The sequence below is a fragment of the Argiope bruennichi genome, chromosome X1 (genome assembly GCF_947563725.1).
Source record: "Argiope bruennichi chromosome X1, qqArgBrue1.1, whole genome shotgun sequence".
In the NCBI taxonomy this organism is placed as follows: domain Eukaryota; kingdom Metazoa; phylum Arthropoda; class Arachnida; order Araneae; family Araneidae; genus Argiope; species Argiope bruennichi.
Window position 1 is genome coordinate 115,117,172 of NC_079162.1, and position 16,384 is coordinate 115,133,555.

Sequence of the window (16,384 nt, forward strand, 5' to 3'; positions counted from 1 at the left end):
TTGTTTTCTAAAATTCCTGAAGCTTTGTTTATTCAAACTACTACAGAAACAATTAATACTTACTCAAAAGACTCAAAAATTTCAATTCATTGAATTAAATAAAAAAATCAACTTTTTTTTTAAAAAAGGGAACCTCAAAAACAAGCAAAACGGCGCACTTTATCACAGAACTATTTTCTTTCGATCACGAAGGTAAAACATTTTTCTAAATTTATTTAAACGTTACTTGCTACGTTTTTACTATAAATGTCATCAGATGACATATACTGACAGTAGTGCATGGATAGTAGCTAAAAAAAACCCGATTATAAAGTAATAGTAGATATAGTTAGAGTATATAAAGTAATTGATAAAGTAGTAGTAAAAGAATAATTTGTAATAGTTTTATATATAAAAAATTTATTTCCTATTTGAATTTGAATTTTTCTAAAACGTATTTGCACTGTATATTTAAAAAAGAAAAAGAAATTATTTTTAAAGTAATAATACAAATTTTCTTACTATTTCAAAGGTATTAATATGAAAGTTTAGGAATATTCATCACAATGGAAAATATATTATTTCTTGTTAATGTTTCAGATCCTTACAAAAGTCACATGGAGCGTTACACTTCCCTAGAGTCTCTAGCCAATCACTTGAAAGTACAGCGAGCTGAAATTATGGCTAGAAATTCTAAAGGTGTTTTGGGTTTTTTAAAGATTCATACATCTAAGTCCGTTTTCGTCAGAATTGTTGTGCTGGGAGCTCAGGACGTAGGGAAAACAGGTAAGAAGAAATATAATAGCAATTCTTAAATATAATTTTTTCTTCTTCTTGGTAAATTATTTTTTTAATAAAATCAAAATTGGCGACTTTTTTTCGAAAAATATTTTTATCCTATTTATTACAGGATAAAAGTATTTTTCGAAATATTTTTATCCTATTTATTACAGGATAAAAATATTTTTCGAAAAAAAAAAGCTCTAGCTCAATATGAATATATTTCAGAATAATAATATAAATGCTGGTAAAACAAAATATTATTAATTATTTTTAGTAAAATATGATATTTAAAGCTTAAAAAATGGCCTTTTCGTATCCTGAAAAGTGATACATTTAGTAATGGCGGATCAGTTCCCGATTGACAAAATTAGAGTTTACTAATACAAAAAAGAAAAAAAAAAAAGAAAAAAAAATTAAGATGGAATAATTTAGTTTCAATCACTGGTTTTTTTGTAAAAGAACAGTTTTGTACTGATGATTGGCAATATCTTTAAGCTAGAACAAAACCGAACCATCGTATCTCTAGAAAAAGCTGAATTCATATAGTTTGAAATCAAAGAGAGCAAAAAAATTTCAAAGTCCAATTAAGGACAATTTTTTTTCTAAAATGGTGCATAAACATTTTTATATAGTTGCAAATAACTAAAACAGACTTGAAACTACTACAGAAATAATTAATACTTACTCAAAAGACTTAAAAATTTCAATTGATTGAATTAAATAAAAAAAAATCAACTTTAAAAAAAAGAACCTAAAAAAAAAAGCAAAACGGTGCACATTACCACAGAATAAATAGATAAATAGAATAGAATAAATAGATAAATAGAAAAAAATAGATTGATTGCTTTTAGTTTTTGAAAAAAAAAAAAAAACTGCTTATTAAATGAAAAATTAACAAAATTTTCAAAGTTAGAAAAAATAGAGTTAGCTAAAAAAACAATGGAAATATTTAATTTTTATTTCACCTACATAGAGTTCAAACTGCATAAAATGTAACAGACCACAAAATAAAAATTATTTCAGTGAATAAATATTTTAGGGGTATTTTAAGTTGTCATTAATGAGTTTTTTGCCCAAATTTGTCTATGTTTTGAACTGAAAGTATCGGTAAATTAAAATACGTGATCAATTATATCCTCAAAGGATTTGGATATGTGCATACCAAATTTAATGAAATTTTATTCGATTGATTTTGAGATATCACGTTTTCCATGAACTATTCACGATAAAATATTTTTTTTCTTCAGAAAATGCGTTTAAATATTGTAAATTAGTTCATCCAAATACGCTAGAAATAAATGAAGTTTTCACGTTCTTTTAACAGAAATGTCAGAATTAAGCAAATTATGGCTGAGTAAATAGAGAATTAATCATATCAAACCTTATTTTAGAGAATTTTGCGATAAAAAATACGACTGTTTCCGATTTCATTTTTGTTTTTTATTGTATTTGTGAAACTACTGTATCTATAATTCGATCTTACATATAAAGTCTGTTTTAGAATCTATGAAGTTCGGATTTTATTTTCAAATCATAAAAAAAAAATCTAATTTTTATGGAAAAAACATTTTTAGGACCTAGTCGAATACCTTAAAACAGTTACTAAAGTTTGAAAGATTGTTAGTGGTCTTTCACATTCTTTTTATACTTTATTAATATTGAACAGTAGAAACCCAAAATATTTTTGAAGCTCAGGCAAAACCTTTAATATTACTGATACTGATGTATAATGAATTACTTAAAATTATTTATCTAATCATTATAAATTTCAGTAAGTACTTTTCTAGATATTCCATAAGAATTTCTAATAAATCTAACATTTTTTAATCATATTTACGCAAAATTTATTTTATCGCAAATTGTATTCATTTCAGAAAATTTTTCCGTGTCCTTCCATGAAAAGAACTAGCACATTCAATATGAAAAAAAAACCTTTAAAAGATTCTTGTTTTGTATATTTTACTATTTTCGGGATAAATGTTTTGAAAAACGTGCGAAAATAGTTACATTCTCTTTTTTTTTAATATTTACTTAAAAGAGATTTAAAAAAACATCTATAAAACCAAAATATACCAATTAAATGGCAAAAGGTTTTTTAAAATAGGAAAAGATGGTATAAAGCAGAAAGAAAGATATATATCATATACGGGCGGAAATCAAATGTGGAAATCTTGTGAAAAGAGATATAAAGCAAAAATCAAGTTTAGAGGTTTATCAAATGATTTGCTTATAATTTTCTAGATAGCATAAGAAGTATATTGTCTAGTTAATGAATTACAAATAATGAGCCGTATTTCTATCCACTTTTTAAATAATGGAATTGGATTGATAAGTAATACGAAATTTTCAAGCATTTTCGCATTGTGAAGCACTAAAAAAAAACTATAAAATATTTCTAGATGAATAGATTACTTATTTTGTAGTTCAGGAGCTGCAGAGCATATTGAGAAATTATTATATCGATTGTGAACAAAAATTATGCATTAGTATTTTATTTATGATGTTTTTCGTAAAAAAAAATTCTATTATATTGCATATCTGAAAAATGATTAGCATTCAGTTCTTGTTAAATATTAAAATGTTGTCAATAATACGAAAAATGAGAAAAATTATAAATTTAAACATTTTAAGTATGGATTTTGACTGCACAATAATAATGAAACAGTCAAGAAAGCGGATGATCCATATTTGATATTAATATTTAAAAAAAGTTTTGTTTAAACTTCACTTGATTTATATTCTGAAAGTTTTCAACTGTTTGCATTTCATGTTATTTTGATTATACTTAGTTTTAAGTAGTAACACTTAGGAATTTAGGTAGCATATCGTCAAATGAAATGAAACATGCCATCATCACGCATGCTTTGGCTAGATAAATTTCCATTTATATATTTCATCAAATGAATAAATCATACGTAATTTCTTTAATGGGAAATATTTTGTAAGGAAATAAATAATCATCTATATTGAACTAAAAAATTTAAAGGGATATTTTATACTTAAAGTAAAATGTTATTTATATCCCCTTAGTCTCTCTCTCTCTCTCTCTCACTCTTTTTTTTCACAGTTTCGCATTGAAATTCGAAAAAAATAAGTAATTGGTTTCTTTAAAGGAAAAATTTTCTTTCAAAAGACAAACAAACTCGCAATTTAGATTTTGGTAAAATTATTACTAACTTAAAAATGAAATACCTCTTTCCACACAAACTTTATCAGTTACCATCTTTTAACTTTAAATCGAATACATAAAGAACCGAAAGAATTCCAATATTTTTCTTCCGAAAGAATGAATCATTTCCTTATTTTCAGCTTTATAATCGCTACATGGCAGTAAACAATAGAAATATGCATTGTTTGAATAGCATTCTTATACATATTCTGCTTCTCAGTTTGAACTGAATGTTGCAAGTGAGTTATATATATATATATATATATATATATATCCAAATTAGAATAATTTTTAGAAATAAATATTAAGTTTACAGTAAAAGAATAAAAATATAATTAATCTATTTTATATAATGAATTTAATGATATAATGAATGAGTCTTCAGGTCGGATTCATTATATATTTCTTTTTGTTTATTTCGATGTAAACTTAATATTTATTTCTAATGAGTATTCTAATTTGGTTAAGTTCATTTGTGTTTTAGTTGTAGCAGCATTAGCGCTCTCTAAATACAATGTACGTTTTATTATTTAGATTCAGGAAATATTTTATAGGTGAATATTCATATTGATTATTTTTGGATTTATATATATATATATATATATATATATATATATATATATATATATATATATATATGGATAAATGTATTATTTCTTTGAAATAATTTTATTTGTTTGGTTTTTACGTAATGAATTAATTGTATGTATTTTTATTGTTTATTGATTCACTTCATAATCATTGAAAGATAATGAGGTAATGCAATTATAGATTTATAAATAATTACAAAGATCTGAATTCTGTAAAGAGAATTTGTAATATTAAGCAAAAGTTATAGTTTATATTAAACTTTTACGTCTGCAATGGGTATTTCAAAAAAGCTTCCAAAGAAAAATGTTAATTTTTGGTACTCTCAGGAATGTTGCAATTGAGTTAATCAAAGAAAAGGCTAAATATTCACCGTCTAATCTGGAGCCAGACATTTTAGTTTCAACAAATATTTTTTTCATTTCTTGATAAATAAATTCGAGACGACTTTCTGATATATTATTAATTTTAATTATTGGATGCAGTTAAATCCATTTGTTGCATAAGAGCGAAAGTTTTGAATATTATTTCGAATAATTTATTTCAAGAAAATATTATCGTTCGAGTAATGGAATTAGCATTATTGCAAAATCGTGCATCGAATTCCTCAAAGGCCATTCTTGTAGATTTCAGTGCATTCTATTGCTTTCAATTAAAAGCAAATATTTGCACAACGTTTTGATAATAATATTTTCGACTTAAACGGCAACATTCATTAAATGAGTATTAAATGCAATTGTTAAAGACTGTTATTAATTATTCATCATCAGATTTATTCTAATCATTATTATCGTGAAAGATTTTGCGTGTTTTAATTTCGCATTACGTTTTAGCTGTCATATACAATAAATCTTTCTCCACAATTTATGCATACAAAATTATCAAGCAAATAAATTAGGTTATTTTGTTAAAGGAAGAAGTTTAGTTTAGTTAGAAGTTTAGTTCAGAGAAACCATCTCGAGAACAGGCAGAAAAAATTACTGAATAATTGAACAAGCTCTCTGTGGCTGTGGAGGCGTAATAACGATGTTTAAGTTAGTCAAGGATTCCAAACACAGATAAAGGGACGTTCTTTTGTGTCATCATGGGGTACATGGGAACTCGTGATGGAGTTTATTTTCCGCGGATCTTAGTTCCCTTATAGTGATCCTGTAAGCCAGATCATCCCGTTGCTTTGAATGGTTAGACTTGCCGATGGGTTTTCATTTATAGACGTCTTCATATTATCCTTCCTTAAAGCGTTCCCTTGACCATAATCGTGCAACATTTCTCAATAGTTTGAAAGATATTTGTTTTATATTTAGACATTTGTTGTGTTAAACACCCATCGTACGACGCACCACTCAGTTCTGTTTCTCGTTCGTGCTTTGAAAAATTCAATTAGGCGAGAATCATGTTGTAAGTTCTTGCAAGTTTTCAAGTTTGTATATAGATAAAACGGCATGATTAGTGTGTACGTATCGCCACATATGCAATAATCATTTACGGCATGATTATTGTATGCTCTTATTATCACGCATGCATCAGACGAAGATCGTATCTTTTGATTGCGTTAAGAGCTTCAGACGAGTTAAGCGCAGATCTTAGTTATATTAATGTCTCGTTTGAAAGCAATCCACGAACTATCTAATTTTGAACTTTAATCACATGAAGCAGTCTGCTCTTGTGCTTTCGCCCTAGTTTAGAAGTTTTTTCACCGCACCAACTGATTTTTGCACTTTGGCATCAGATTTAATGCGCAGCTGGCCCACTTACACGATGTATATTTAGTGGAATCGGGTTTTGAACTTGGAGTTCTACATCCCCGAGTTATGAATTGCTTTTTAAACTTTATTGACTAGTTATAAATTAATGTTTGTAATTCAATTTATATCCTATCTTACTTATCAGCAGGTAATAAATTAGATGTATTAATTATATTACTATGCAAAGCTATATACAAAATTATTGACTGTCTCCTACTAGATAGCCTGGTGTTTTATACTTAGAAAAATGAAATACATTCACTAAAAATGAAGTAGCAGCATATGAAATATATTCACTAAAAATGAAATAGTAGGAAATGGAATCTATTTACTCTTTGGGTCACAAAAATGGCATTTTGTCTTATAGTAATTAAGGATAAAATAATTCAATAAAAATCGATAAAGTATAAAAATAAATTAAAAAGCAGCAATACATCGTACCATAGAGTTTCAACACTAGATGTATTAAAAACAAAGAAAATCGAATGAATTAATATATATATATCTTAGGTAGCAGAAATGGTTTATGTTATTTTGTTTTCAGAATTAAATGTAGGGAAAGTTTTTGTAATAGAATTTCAGAATTAATAACCTAGGAATCTGTTCTACAACCAGTAAGTAATAAATGATGTGCTTTCTGTATTTTGATTTTAATGCACTTTTAAATCAACCAACTCTCTAGTGAATTTTCTTGAAAACTGAGGAAGCTATTCCATATCACGTGACGTGAGTAATCAAAATGATCGATGATGGTATTTTGATACGATTAAATCTACCGAAAACTTCTAGATAGCCTAAAAGTATGATAGAAAGTGTCTGTGATCTAATTCTTTCCTCCATGCTTTTTTACATTCTCATATACGAAGTATACAAAGGAAAATATTCTAACAATTCGACCGCGAGATTAGGACTAATCTCCATATTTCAGATTTCTCAGAGTTCGGGAATATCATTTTTGGATTTATGCCTGTTTCTCAGTCTGTCGCTTTCTTTTTCTCAACTCAAAAATGTTTTGATCTTGACGAGTGGAATTTGATATGTGGTCTTTACATCAATTTTGTAGAATGTAACAAATCCAAGCACAGAAAGTTTGTCTGTCTGACTAAATGGAAATTATCTCGTTAATCGTAAAATTCAAATCTTAGATAGATAACCTCTATCTATAGATTCTATAGATAGATAACATTTAATACGGAGTTTTAATATATAAAGTACAGTTCCGTATCAAATTTTGAATCATGTCGTTCAAAGGGATGACCGTCTGTCAGTGTACACATTCGTACATATCAGTGTACATATAAACATGATATGCCAAAAATCCAATGAATTAAATGAAAAATTTAGTGTGTTTCCTAGTGTCTAATATAGTAAGTCAATATCAAATTTTTATTTCAATCCATCTAAAAAAAATTACTGTTCATGTTCATGCTCAGTTTTTTCTCACTGTATTACGAAGTACAGTTCCGTATCAAATTTTGAACCATGTCGTTCAAAGGGATGACCATCTGTCACTGTACACATTCGTACATATCAGTGTACATATAAACTCAATAACAAATTTTTATTTCGATCCGTTTAAAAAAAATTACTGTTCATGCTCATGCTCATGCTCAGTTTTTACCCACTGTATTACGAAGCAGAAAGCGCTCCTGAGGGGTTTTCTGTACATAAAACATTCTGTACATTTTGTTCTGCTCATAGCCTTGGTCTTGGTCCACCATTCTTATTCGGTAAAACGAGAATAATATTTTTACTAGGAAATATGCGAGAAAATAAAATATAACTGTTGTAAATATAATCGTTATAGTAAGAAAAAATAAAGAAAAATCTATAAAACTTTTTATAGAAAGTTGTAAATATAATTTTTTAACTATAATATTCTCAGTAATAAACAAGGAGAAAGAAATTACTTTCTTAATTTTTCATTGTATAGATAATTTTATCCATTTTAAGAAATACTTTGAATTGCATCTTACTTTTGGAAAAATTTTATAACAAATACTCCGTCAAGCCTTTTCCTTCCTGTATTTTTGTACTTTAAGCCATAAAGTGTAGAAAAGTGGAGATTCAATACTTATTTCCAAAAAAATGAAAATAGGTTAGTGAAAAAAATGAAATGATATTTTTCTATAAACACAACATTTCTAAGAAAGTTGTTAAATTGGAGATCACGTTTCAATGAGAAATCTGCATTTCATAAGATCTTTTTTTTTTATTTGTGTTTTCAAAATTCAAAGTATTCAAGTTTTATAGCGTGTATTTATCATGAGCGAGTAAATAAGAAAATTCTGGGAGATTTTTAAACAGTCAAGTTTGAAGAAAATGTGAAACATTGTTTTTATGAAATTTGGTAATATTTTTTTTAAATAGTACCAGTTTTTTTCAATAAAATTGCATTAAAATGATTATATTCTTGAAATTATTTTATCTAAAATCAAAATGACTTCAAATCTTTTTTTTCTTCCTATGCATATAAAAAAGAAAATGATAAAAACAGAATTTTTTTTAAATATACTTTTTATTATGCATTAAAAGGTGGAAAATAATATTTTTATAAAATATCTGACTGTCAAAACAAATTTTGAAACGCATCAGATGCTGAAAACTATAAAATATCCTACAAAGCCTCAATGTATATCATAAGGGAGAAAAATTCTATCATTCCAATAAAAATTAAAAATTTATTATAAATGTGAATTTAATTCTAATTTACTATGAGCATACATATCCAATCTTCATGCTTCTATGTTTGAGGTTTAACATTCTAGGAATTTGATACCAAAATTTCATTTTTTTCTTCTTTTTTAATATTTTTTTACAAGCACTGTTTCGAAATTATTTATTTTAATTTTTTTCAGTTGCCAAATTTGTTAAAAATCAAATCTGTCCCTGTCTATATGTACTTATTTGCAGTTATATAAATATCTATAGCGAAACCTGAAATTCAAAAGGTTTAAAAAAATAGCGTCATAAATGCGGGCCATATGTTCTAAATTATTAAAAACAATAAATGAATTCAGAAAAACATTACATGTTTTCTTTCTAAGTAGAAACCATCCACGTTAAATATCACGAATACCATCCTCTAATGAAAATTTCAAGATCGGAATTCGGGAAATGTATTAATTTCTTTTCCTTGTTAAGAAAATAAGAAGACAAGGTAGAATGAAGAAAAAGACAATTAAATGTCTGCCCACAAAACTGTGAAAGAAAGACGATTGATTTGTAGAATGTGTTTTTTAACCGGTCATTATTACATTATTTCTGCTAAATTGAATCACTTCTTGTCTTTGAGGCATCTACGGTTGCTATGTTGTATTTAAATGTGGAATTTTCTATTAGTTAAATTGTACTAACACTAAAACTATTTTAAAGATAGAAACGAAAAACTATTTTATATCAGGGGAAAACCCAAGCGGCTGAAATTAAAACTTGGATAAATATTATAGGGCAAATTCTAAAGCATGTTCGATCACAATTTTCAAAATCTAAAAAAAATTTATTGGTTTCAAAAAATATGATTTTATTTAGATGCTGCATTTTCTGTAAAGGTTAAACAGTAGAATTTAGTTATTTCATAGAATTTATATTTATTTCATGATATAATTTATTGCATTCGCATAAGTAACGGATTTCATACATCACCAATAACATAAATATAATATTTACTTTGCTGGTAAATTAATAGAATTTAATTAATATTTTTAGATATTGTATTTGTTAATAATATATTTTATATTGCGTTCCAAATACCACGAATTGTCTTAAATGAAAAAGAAATGAAATGGAATGGGTTACATATTAGTTTCTTTATTTGGGGTTGTTGATTTCGAATTTTATTTAAACAATGTTGAAAGTGAAATTATTATTATTTTTATTTATTAATCGTTTTCGGATTAATCGTTTTCTAAGATGTATTTTACTCATTCATGCTTTGTGGAAACTGTAAATTAGCTCTATTTATCTATTATCCATTTTCTACTGTTGTAGTTAAATTTTAATTTCTTAATAGTTTAAATGAAAGTGTAAACAAAATTCATAACTAGCATCACTAAATGTCTTGACTGTACAATCTACTGCTATTCTTTTACTTTCAATTATTGTAAGCGTCAATTGCATTTTGCTTAAAAAGTCATCTAAAAATGCAAATTCTTGTTGAATATTAGAAATATTTGACCAGTTTGTAGCTTTGTGAGGCATTACTTTTCGATACTTGTCTGTATTTATAAAAATATTTTTTCAAAATTACATTTTCTGTGGACAACTTAATAAAACTTGTTATAAAACTGGTTTCGCTGTTATTAGGATTGATGCATACGTAGGCGAATATTTGTAAAATATATTGCATCATTAGCAATACAAAAAATACTCATCAGTGCAATCGAAATTAAATACGAAAAAAGAAAAAAACTTTTCTGTATAAGAATCAGAAAAAAAATGCAGTTGCAACGTATTCGAAATACAAAAGAAAAATGAAAAAAAAGATGCACTATGTAAAAACTATAAAGTAAAAATCATGCTATATGTAAGTATAAAGCAGAATTGTAACATACTTCTGTTTAACAGTGAAATAAAAAATAAAAATAATGTTAAATGCTTTTTATTTGCTTTCTTCCCAATATAAAAACAAAAGCAACATTTGCATCGATTTCTCTTTCTTGTTTGCTAGATATTTTCTGGGACAGTATTTTTCGGTCCCTTGATCGGAGAATATTGGTTTTTAATTCTGATTTTTTGTCAGAAACAGTGACATAAACGAAGATTAATGCAGATTCATTCGGGTTGTGTTTCAGTTTCCTTTATGATGGCTTTATTGGAGTGTTATAGAAAGTATTACTTTATACATGCTAATGTTTATTTATAAATCTTCAATTTTTCGTCTAATTAGCTATTGATTCTATGAAAGAAATATATTATTGTATTTAAAGGAAGACACCATTAGTCTTAATAGTTCATGAAGGATAATTCTTTCATGGATGTCTACAAAGTAGAATTGATCTACGTTCATGATGCTCCTGAAAGCAAGCCATGTAGTCCTCTACGTAATTAAGTCCGTTTCAATCTTTAAGTCTATTACTATAGCACATGTAGGTCCATGAATTTTCTGGAAGATGCTAATTATGTGAACTATCGGTGAAATCTAACAAGACACTCTCTCAAATAAAGCTTACCTTCAAAAAAATGCTTTCTAAAATTTGACTGCATTTAATCAATGAAAGAAAGTGACTTACTAATACAGACGTTATAACCAAGTTCAAAGTTTATCACTACAAAGAATGATTTAAAATTACTGTCCGAGTTTCCAGAAACATAGGCTTAAGCTGCATCTTTGTCATTCTGAACGGAAAGGAAGCACTTACATCCCTGTTTTGATGAAAAAGTCTACGAGTCTCGCGAGATTTCTCCAAATAATGCAATAACGTTGGATGGATATATCTGAAATTGTTTGTTTTCGAAGCCATTTATAAGAGCTGTCGCAGTTTATTGGAAACAACATTCATCTCAGCTAATACTATACTCAGCTATTCTATACAGCCTTATGTCCATCGCCATTAAGATTTGATACCGTGGAGGTCAGCCTGGTAAAAACATTATTATTTCTATTGTTTTGGTTGCCAGAACGCATAAAATAAATCTCATACAGGAAATGAATAAATATTACATCCTGTAATAGATTTTTTCTCCTTTCAATTAATAACATTTTTCAAGCTGACTTTCTAAACGGGTGTTTGAAATTAAGCGATTTCAACACGAATATTCTTCAAGAAAAATATGTTCTTCTTTGGAAAAAGAAAGTTCCATCAAAATTAGACTATATACTTTAAAGTATGAAAATCGACAAATCAGTATTTTTTAATATTAATTATGTATTACCTGTATTATTCATGTATGATTTATTTTGCCTTTTAATATAAGATTTAATTGCTTTGATTTCTTTAAAAAAATTAATTAAAATAAACGAAGAAACATTACTTATAGAATAAAGAAACGTACCAATAGGAATTTTTCTACAAATGCTTCGATTTAAAAATTTGCGAGGCCACTGACAATTACTGATTGACAACACAATTGAACAACGATAAGAGTAAATTTTCACACTGATGATAGGATTTTCGCTTATTTTTGGAAACTCTAAACGATCCATTATTTAAAATAAATAATACCAAAAAATAGAATATATAATAGCTAGAATTAATGTATCCAAAGATTTTCCGTTTGTCTTTTAAAACACATTTGTATTAATAACCTTTCATTCAGCGGTCAATGCACAAAGGATTGAAACTTTTCTGTTCATTCTTCTCAATAGTTTTCTAAAACGCTATCGTTATGGTGCTAGTTTTTAAGACGACTCATTTTAATTTTGAAATTTCAAAAACACTCTTTCATTTAGCTTCGCTCAAATATAATAAATAAGAAAATAATTTAATTAAAATCGTTGAAACTAAAAAGATCATCAGGAGAGTTAGCTAATATAGAAAAGTTCAAAGGACCTTGGAAAATAAAGATGCCTAAAGTTTTGCAGCTAATATCTATCTATAGATATCTACATTAAATTGGAAATCTTTTGTTTTCAAAATACACATCTAATTTTTATTTCCTTTCTTTAAAAATAATGTGCTCTTTTTTTTCTGATAATTCAGTGTTTTTAGAAATTTCCTAATTTTTTTACCATCTCTATTCGTTACTCTTTCAACATGGTACGTTTGAAGCTTCTGATGCGTTTTAATGAATTCATAAATGCATATAAAATTGACTTTCTATTGAATCCTTACAGGAGTCTGCAGTCAATTTGATTTTTTGAGAAAAATCTGCTTTAGTCAGTGTAAGAATAAGCTTATTTATTGAAAATAGGCTATTTGCAATCAGGTTTTATAGAACACCTGAAGGATATTTGAAACATTTAATTGTAAAAAGCAATCCTTTGCAATCTGAAAATAAATATGCTTAGATAAAATAAAAAGTTAATTCTTTAATTAACTTTTGTTAATTTAAAAAGCTTATAAGTTAAAGTTTTTAACAAAGAAAAACTTATCATATTACTTTCTTTAATTATTTTAATAAAATTAGTTTTTAAAAACACACTTTTTTTAGTGTACTAATAAGTGATTTTTTTTTATTTTAATTATTTTTGAAACTGAAGACTCTTTCTAAAAGGGATATACAAAATTTTATACGGAGTATATATTTTACTCATTAAATGAGTTAAATAATGCATATAGCTTCCTCTGCCCTTCTATAGATTATTTATTCATTTATTAACTTTGCAATTGCTACATGTAGACATTCTAAATATTTTAAAATTAAATTTCATGAAAATATCATATTTGATATACTAATCTATATATAAAATGGATGTTATGAAAATATACAAACTTAACGTGATTCAGTTTTTTTCCTACAAAATTTTTGTATCTGTTTAAATAATGAAATCTATTTTTTGTGATATCCTCACAAAAGCTTTTAACTCATATATATGCTCTTATATATCTCGCAAAGCTTTTAAATTTTATATTATGACAACTTTTGTTTATTACAAAATCTTGAAACAAACTGGAACGTTTGGCTCATTCAAGAACTATTAAAGTTTAGATTTCATTATACAAATAACGAATGCCAAACAATATGTTTTTGAATTTTTGAATTTTTTTAATAATGAATTTCAGTTAATAAATTGAACAGTGACATTTTAGGAAAAATTCTATTAGTTTTTCTGCCACCTATACTAAAATTACTACTATATATTGCTTTAATTTTCGAATTAATTGCAGAATTCTCAACCTGTGACTCTTTTAAGATTCAAAGCTCGATTAAGTAACGAAAAAGGTGTATGGAGTTTAAATAAAAACAAAATCAAACTATTTATTGAACTAAAATTTATTTACGCGAAACACGTTTGTCAATATATAAATAATAATATTATACAAAATATTATTTAGATATAATTTTTTAAAAATGCAAAAAACTGCGAATTAATAACAAAATTTTAAAAATCAATGAAATAAGTGTGAAAAAAAAACAGATGTGGAAATGTAGCGCTAAATGGCTGAGAATCTGTATGTCCATCATTATTTATGTATTTAGGTATAATCTAACTCATAAATTAATATAAACAAATATTTTTAAATTAAAAGTTTGATTTGAATTTAATAAATATAGTTAGAAAACAATTTAAGGAATTTTGTTTACAGAAACGTTGTTTTGTTAACAATCTAGTATTATGAATTTGCAGCACCATATCATTTATTAAGAATCTAAAAACATCATATTACAGCAACATTTATGATACATATAAAACACACCATTAAGTAAACAACTTTCCTGACTTCGCTAATTTACTAGCATTCGCAATAAGAATTAACTCCTTCCTCAAAAAGGAGCTACTGCTGATAAAACTTTGTTTCAGAAGTTTTATATGCTGTTTACAACTAACCAACTTAACTGTGAAATGCAATCGTTATAATTAACTTTTGTTCTTCATTAAACACAACATGATGTGGAGCATAAACACGATATATTCGATAAACAAGTTTATCTCAAGGCCATAAAAGGCAACTACAAAGGATATATAAAAATGCTAAAAAAAAACAAAAAAAACATAGAATAAACTTTTCAGTTCTTTTCAGCTTTACAGTCGTTACAGCTACTATGCATCTAGAAAGTCTATATCATTGCCCAAGTGTCAGAACTCGCAAACTCTATTGAGCGTGAAAAAGAGGAATATAGCTTTTTAAGGGCAATGAAAAATATCGCAGTAAAGAATATGTTTTTTTGGCAGTTGGCTTGGAAGATGTAAGCTCAGCACTTTTGTTATAGAAAGCGATCTCTTTTAGTCTAATAATAAAACATTCCACCCATTTCGTATTTTAGATCTCTATCTTCAAGAGAACCATGTAGCAGTTCCCATTCTGTTATAAAAAGGATTTTAAGATTTTTTTACGTGATTTGATAGAATGCACTTTGAATGAAGCTGAGACGGAACTCTATATGTTTCAATTAACTTCAAAGAGTTGTATGATATCAGATAATAAATAGGCCTGCACAGTATTCAAAGAGTACAGTTTTCCTGCTTAAAATAAAATAAAAAATGTATGTTTTCCTTTTTGCACATTATCGTTTTTATAACATAACAAAGCCATTTAAAAATATTTTGGTAATCCACTTACTTGTAACGTACCCATTCTGATTTTAAAAAATTCAATATATATAAATGCTTTAAACTCAAAACATACTTAGTTTCTAAGAATCATAAAAAATGGCTTAAAATGCCTTTTAAAGTATGTAATTGATATGGATTAAGTTAAATTTAAATTCCCAAATAAAAATTAAATTGAGAAAAGTATCCATAAAAAGATTTCTCCTGGTGCCATTCTTCGTATCTATTAGAAAATTAAATAATTAAAATGTTATCTATGTTGAAATATAATTATTATGAATCTTATTATTATTATAAATGTTATAAATATTATTATTATAAATGTTAAAATATTATTATTATGAATCGATATTTTGAAAAGCGGTAAAATATCAGTGTTGATTTGATTGCTTTTGTATATCACAAAATATGTCGATGCTAATTTTAAGGCACCCAGGAACTTTACAATAAAAAAACAAAACAGGGTATGGAAAACCTGAACAACATTTATTATCAAAAATTTAATTATATGTAGTTATTAATAACAATAATATAAAAAATTTGAGCTCAAAATGATGTATAAAAGAATATTATTATATTATATGGCAAAAAATATTATTATAGAAATATTTGAAAAGGAAATATGGAGTAGAAATATTAATAAGCTAATAAGATTTACTTTCAAATATAAATTTCTAAATTTAAATGGATGACATCAGGAATGTTTCCTGTCAATATGTTGTTTTTTTCCAAACTAATTTCACTATTCAAATGAGTCAAACGTCCAATAGAGTAGCTTTATTAGAATAAAATAACTAAAAAAATCCTTCGATATTCTATTTAATATAAAAACATTTAGATTTTTGGCATTGTCTGACATATTAACAAACCCATTGGGTTTTTGAATTAATTTTAAAATTACAAGCTGTTTAACTTTAGCCTGATCATGGATATGTTGATAAAATTTAAAAAATGATCAGGGATTTA

The 16,384-nt window shown here is 26.3% G+C and overlaps 1 protein-coding gene across 1 annotated transcript in view; it reads left to right on the forward strand.

Moving 5' to 3' along the window:
- The first annotated feature begins 659 nt into the window (after positions 1 to 659).
- LOC129959365 (ras-related and estrogen-regulated growth inhibitor-like protein) overlaps positions 660 to 16,384 on the forward strand; it is a 70,376-nt gene continuing 54,651 nt past the window's right edge. The window contains exon 1 of the mRNA XM_056072185.1: positions 660 to 765. Coding sequence (XP_055928160.1) covers positions 660 to 765 — 106 coding nt within the window. The remainder of the gene's footprint in view (positions 766 to 16,384) is intronic.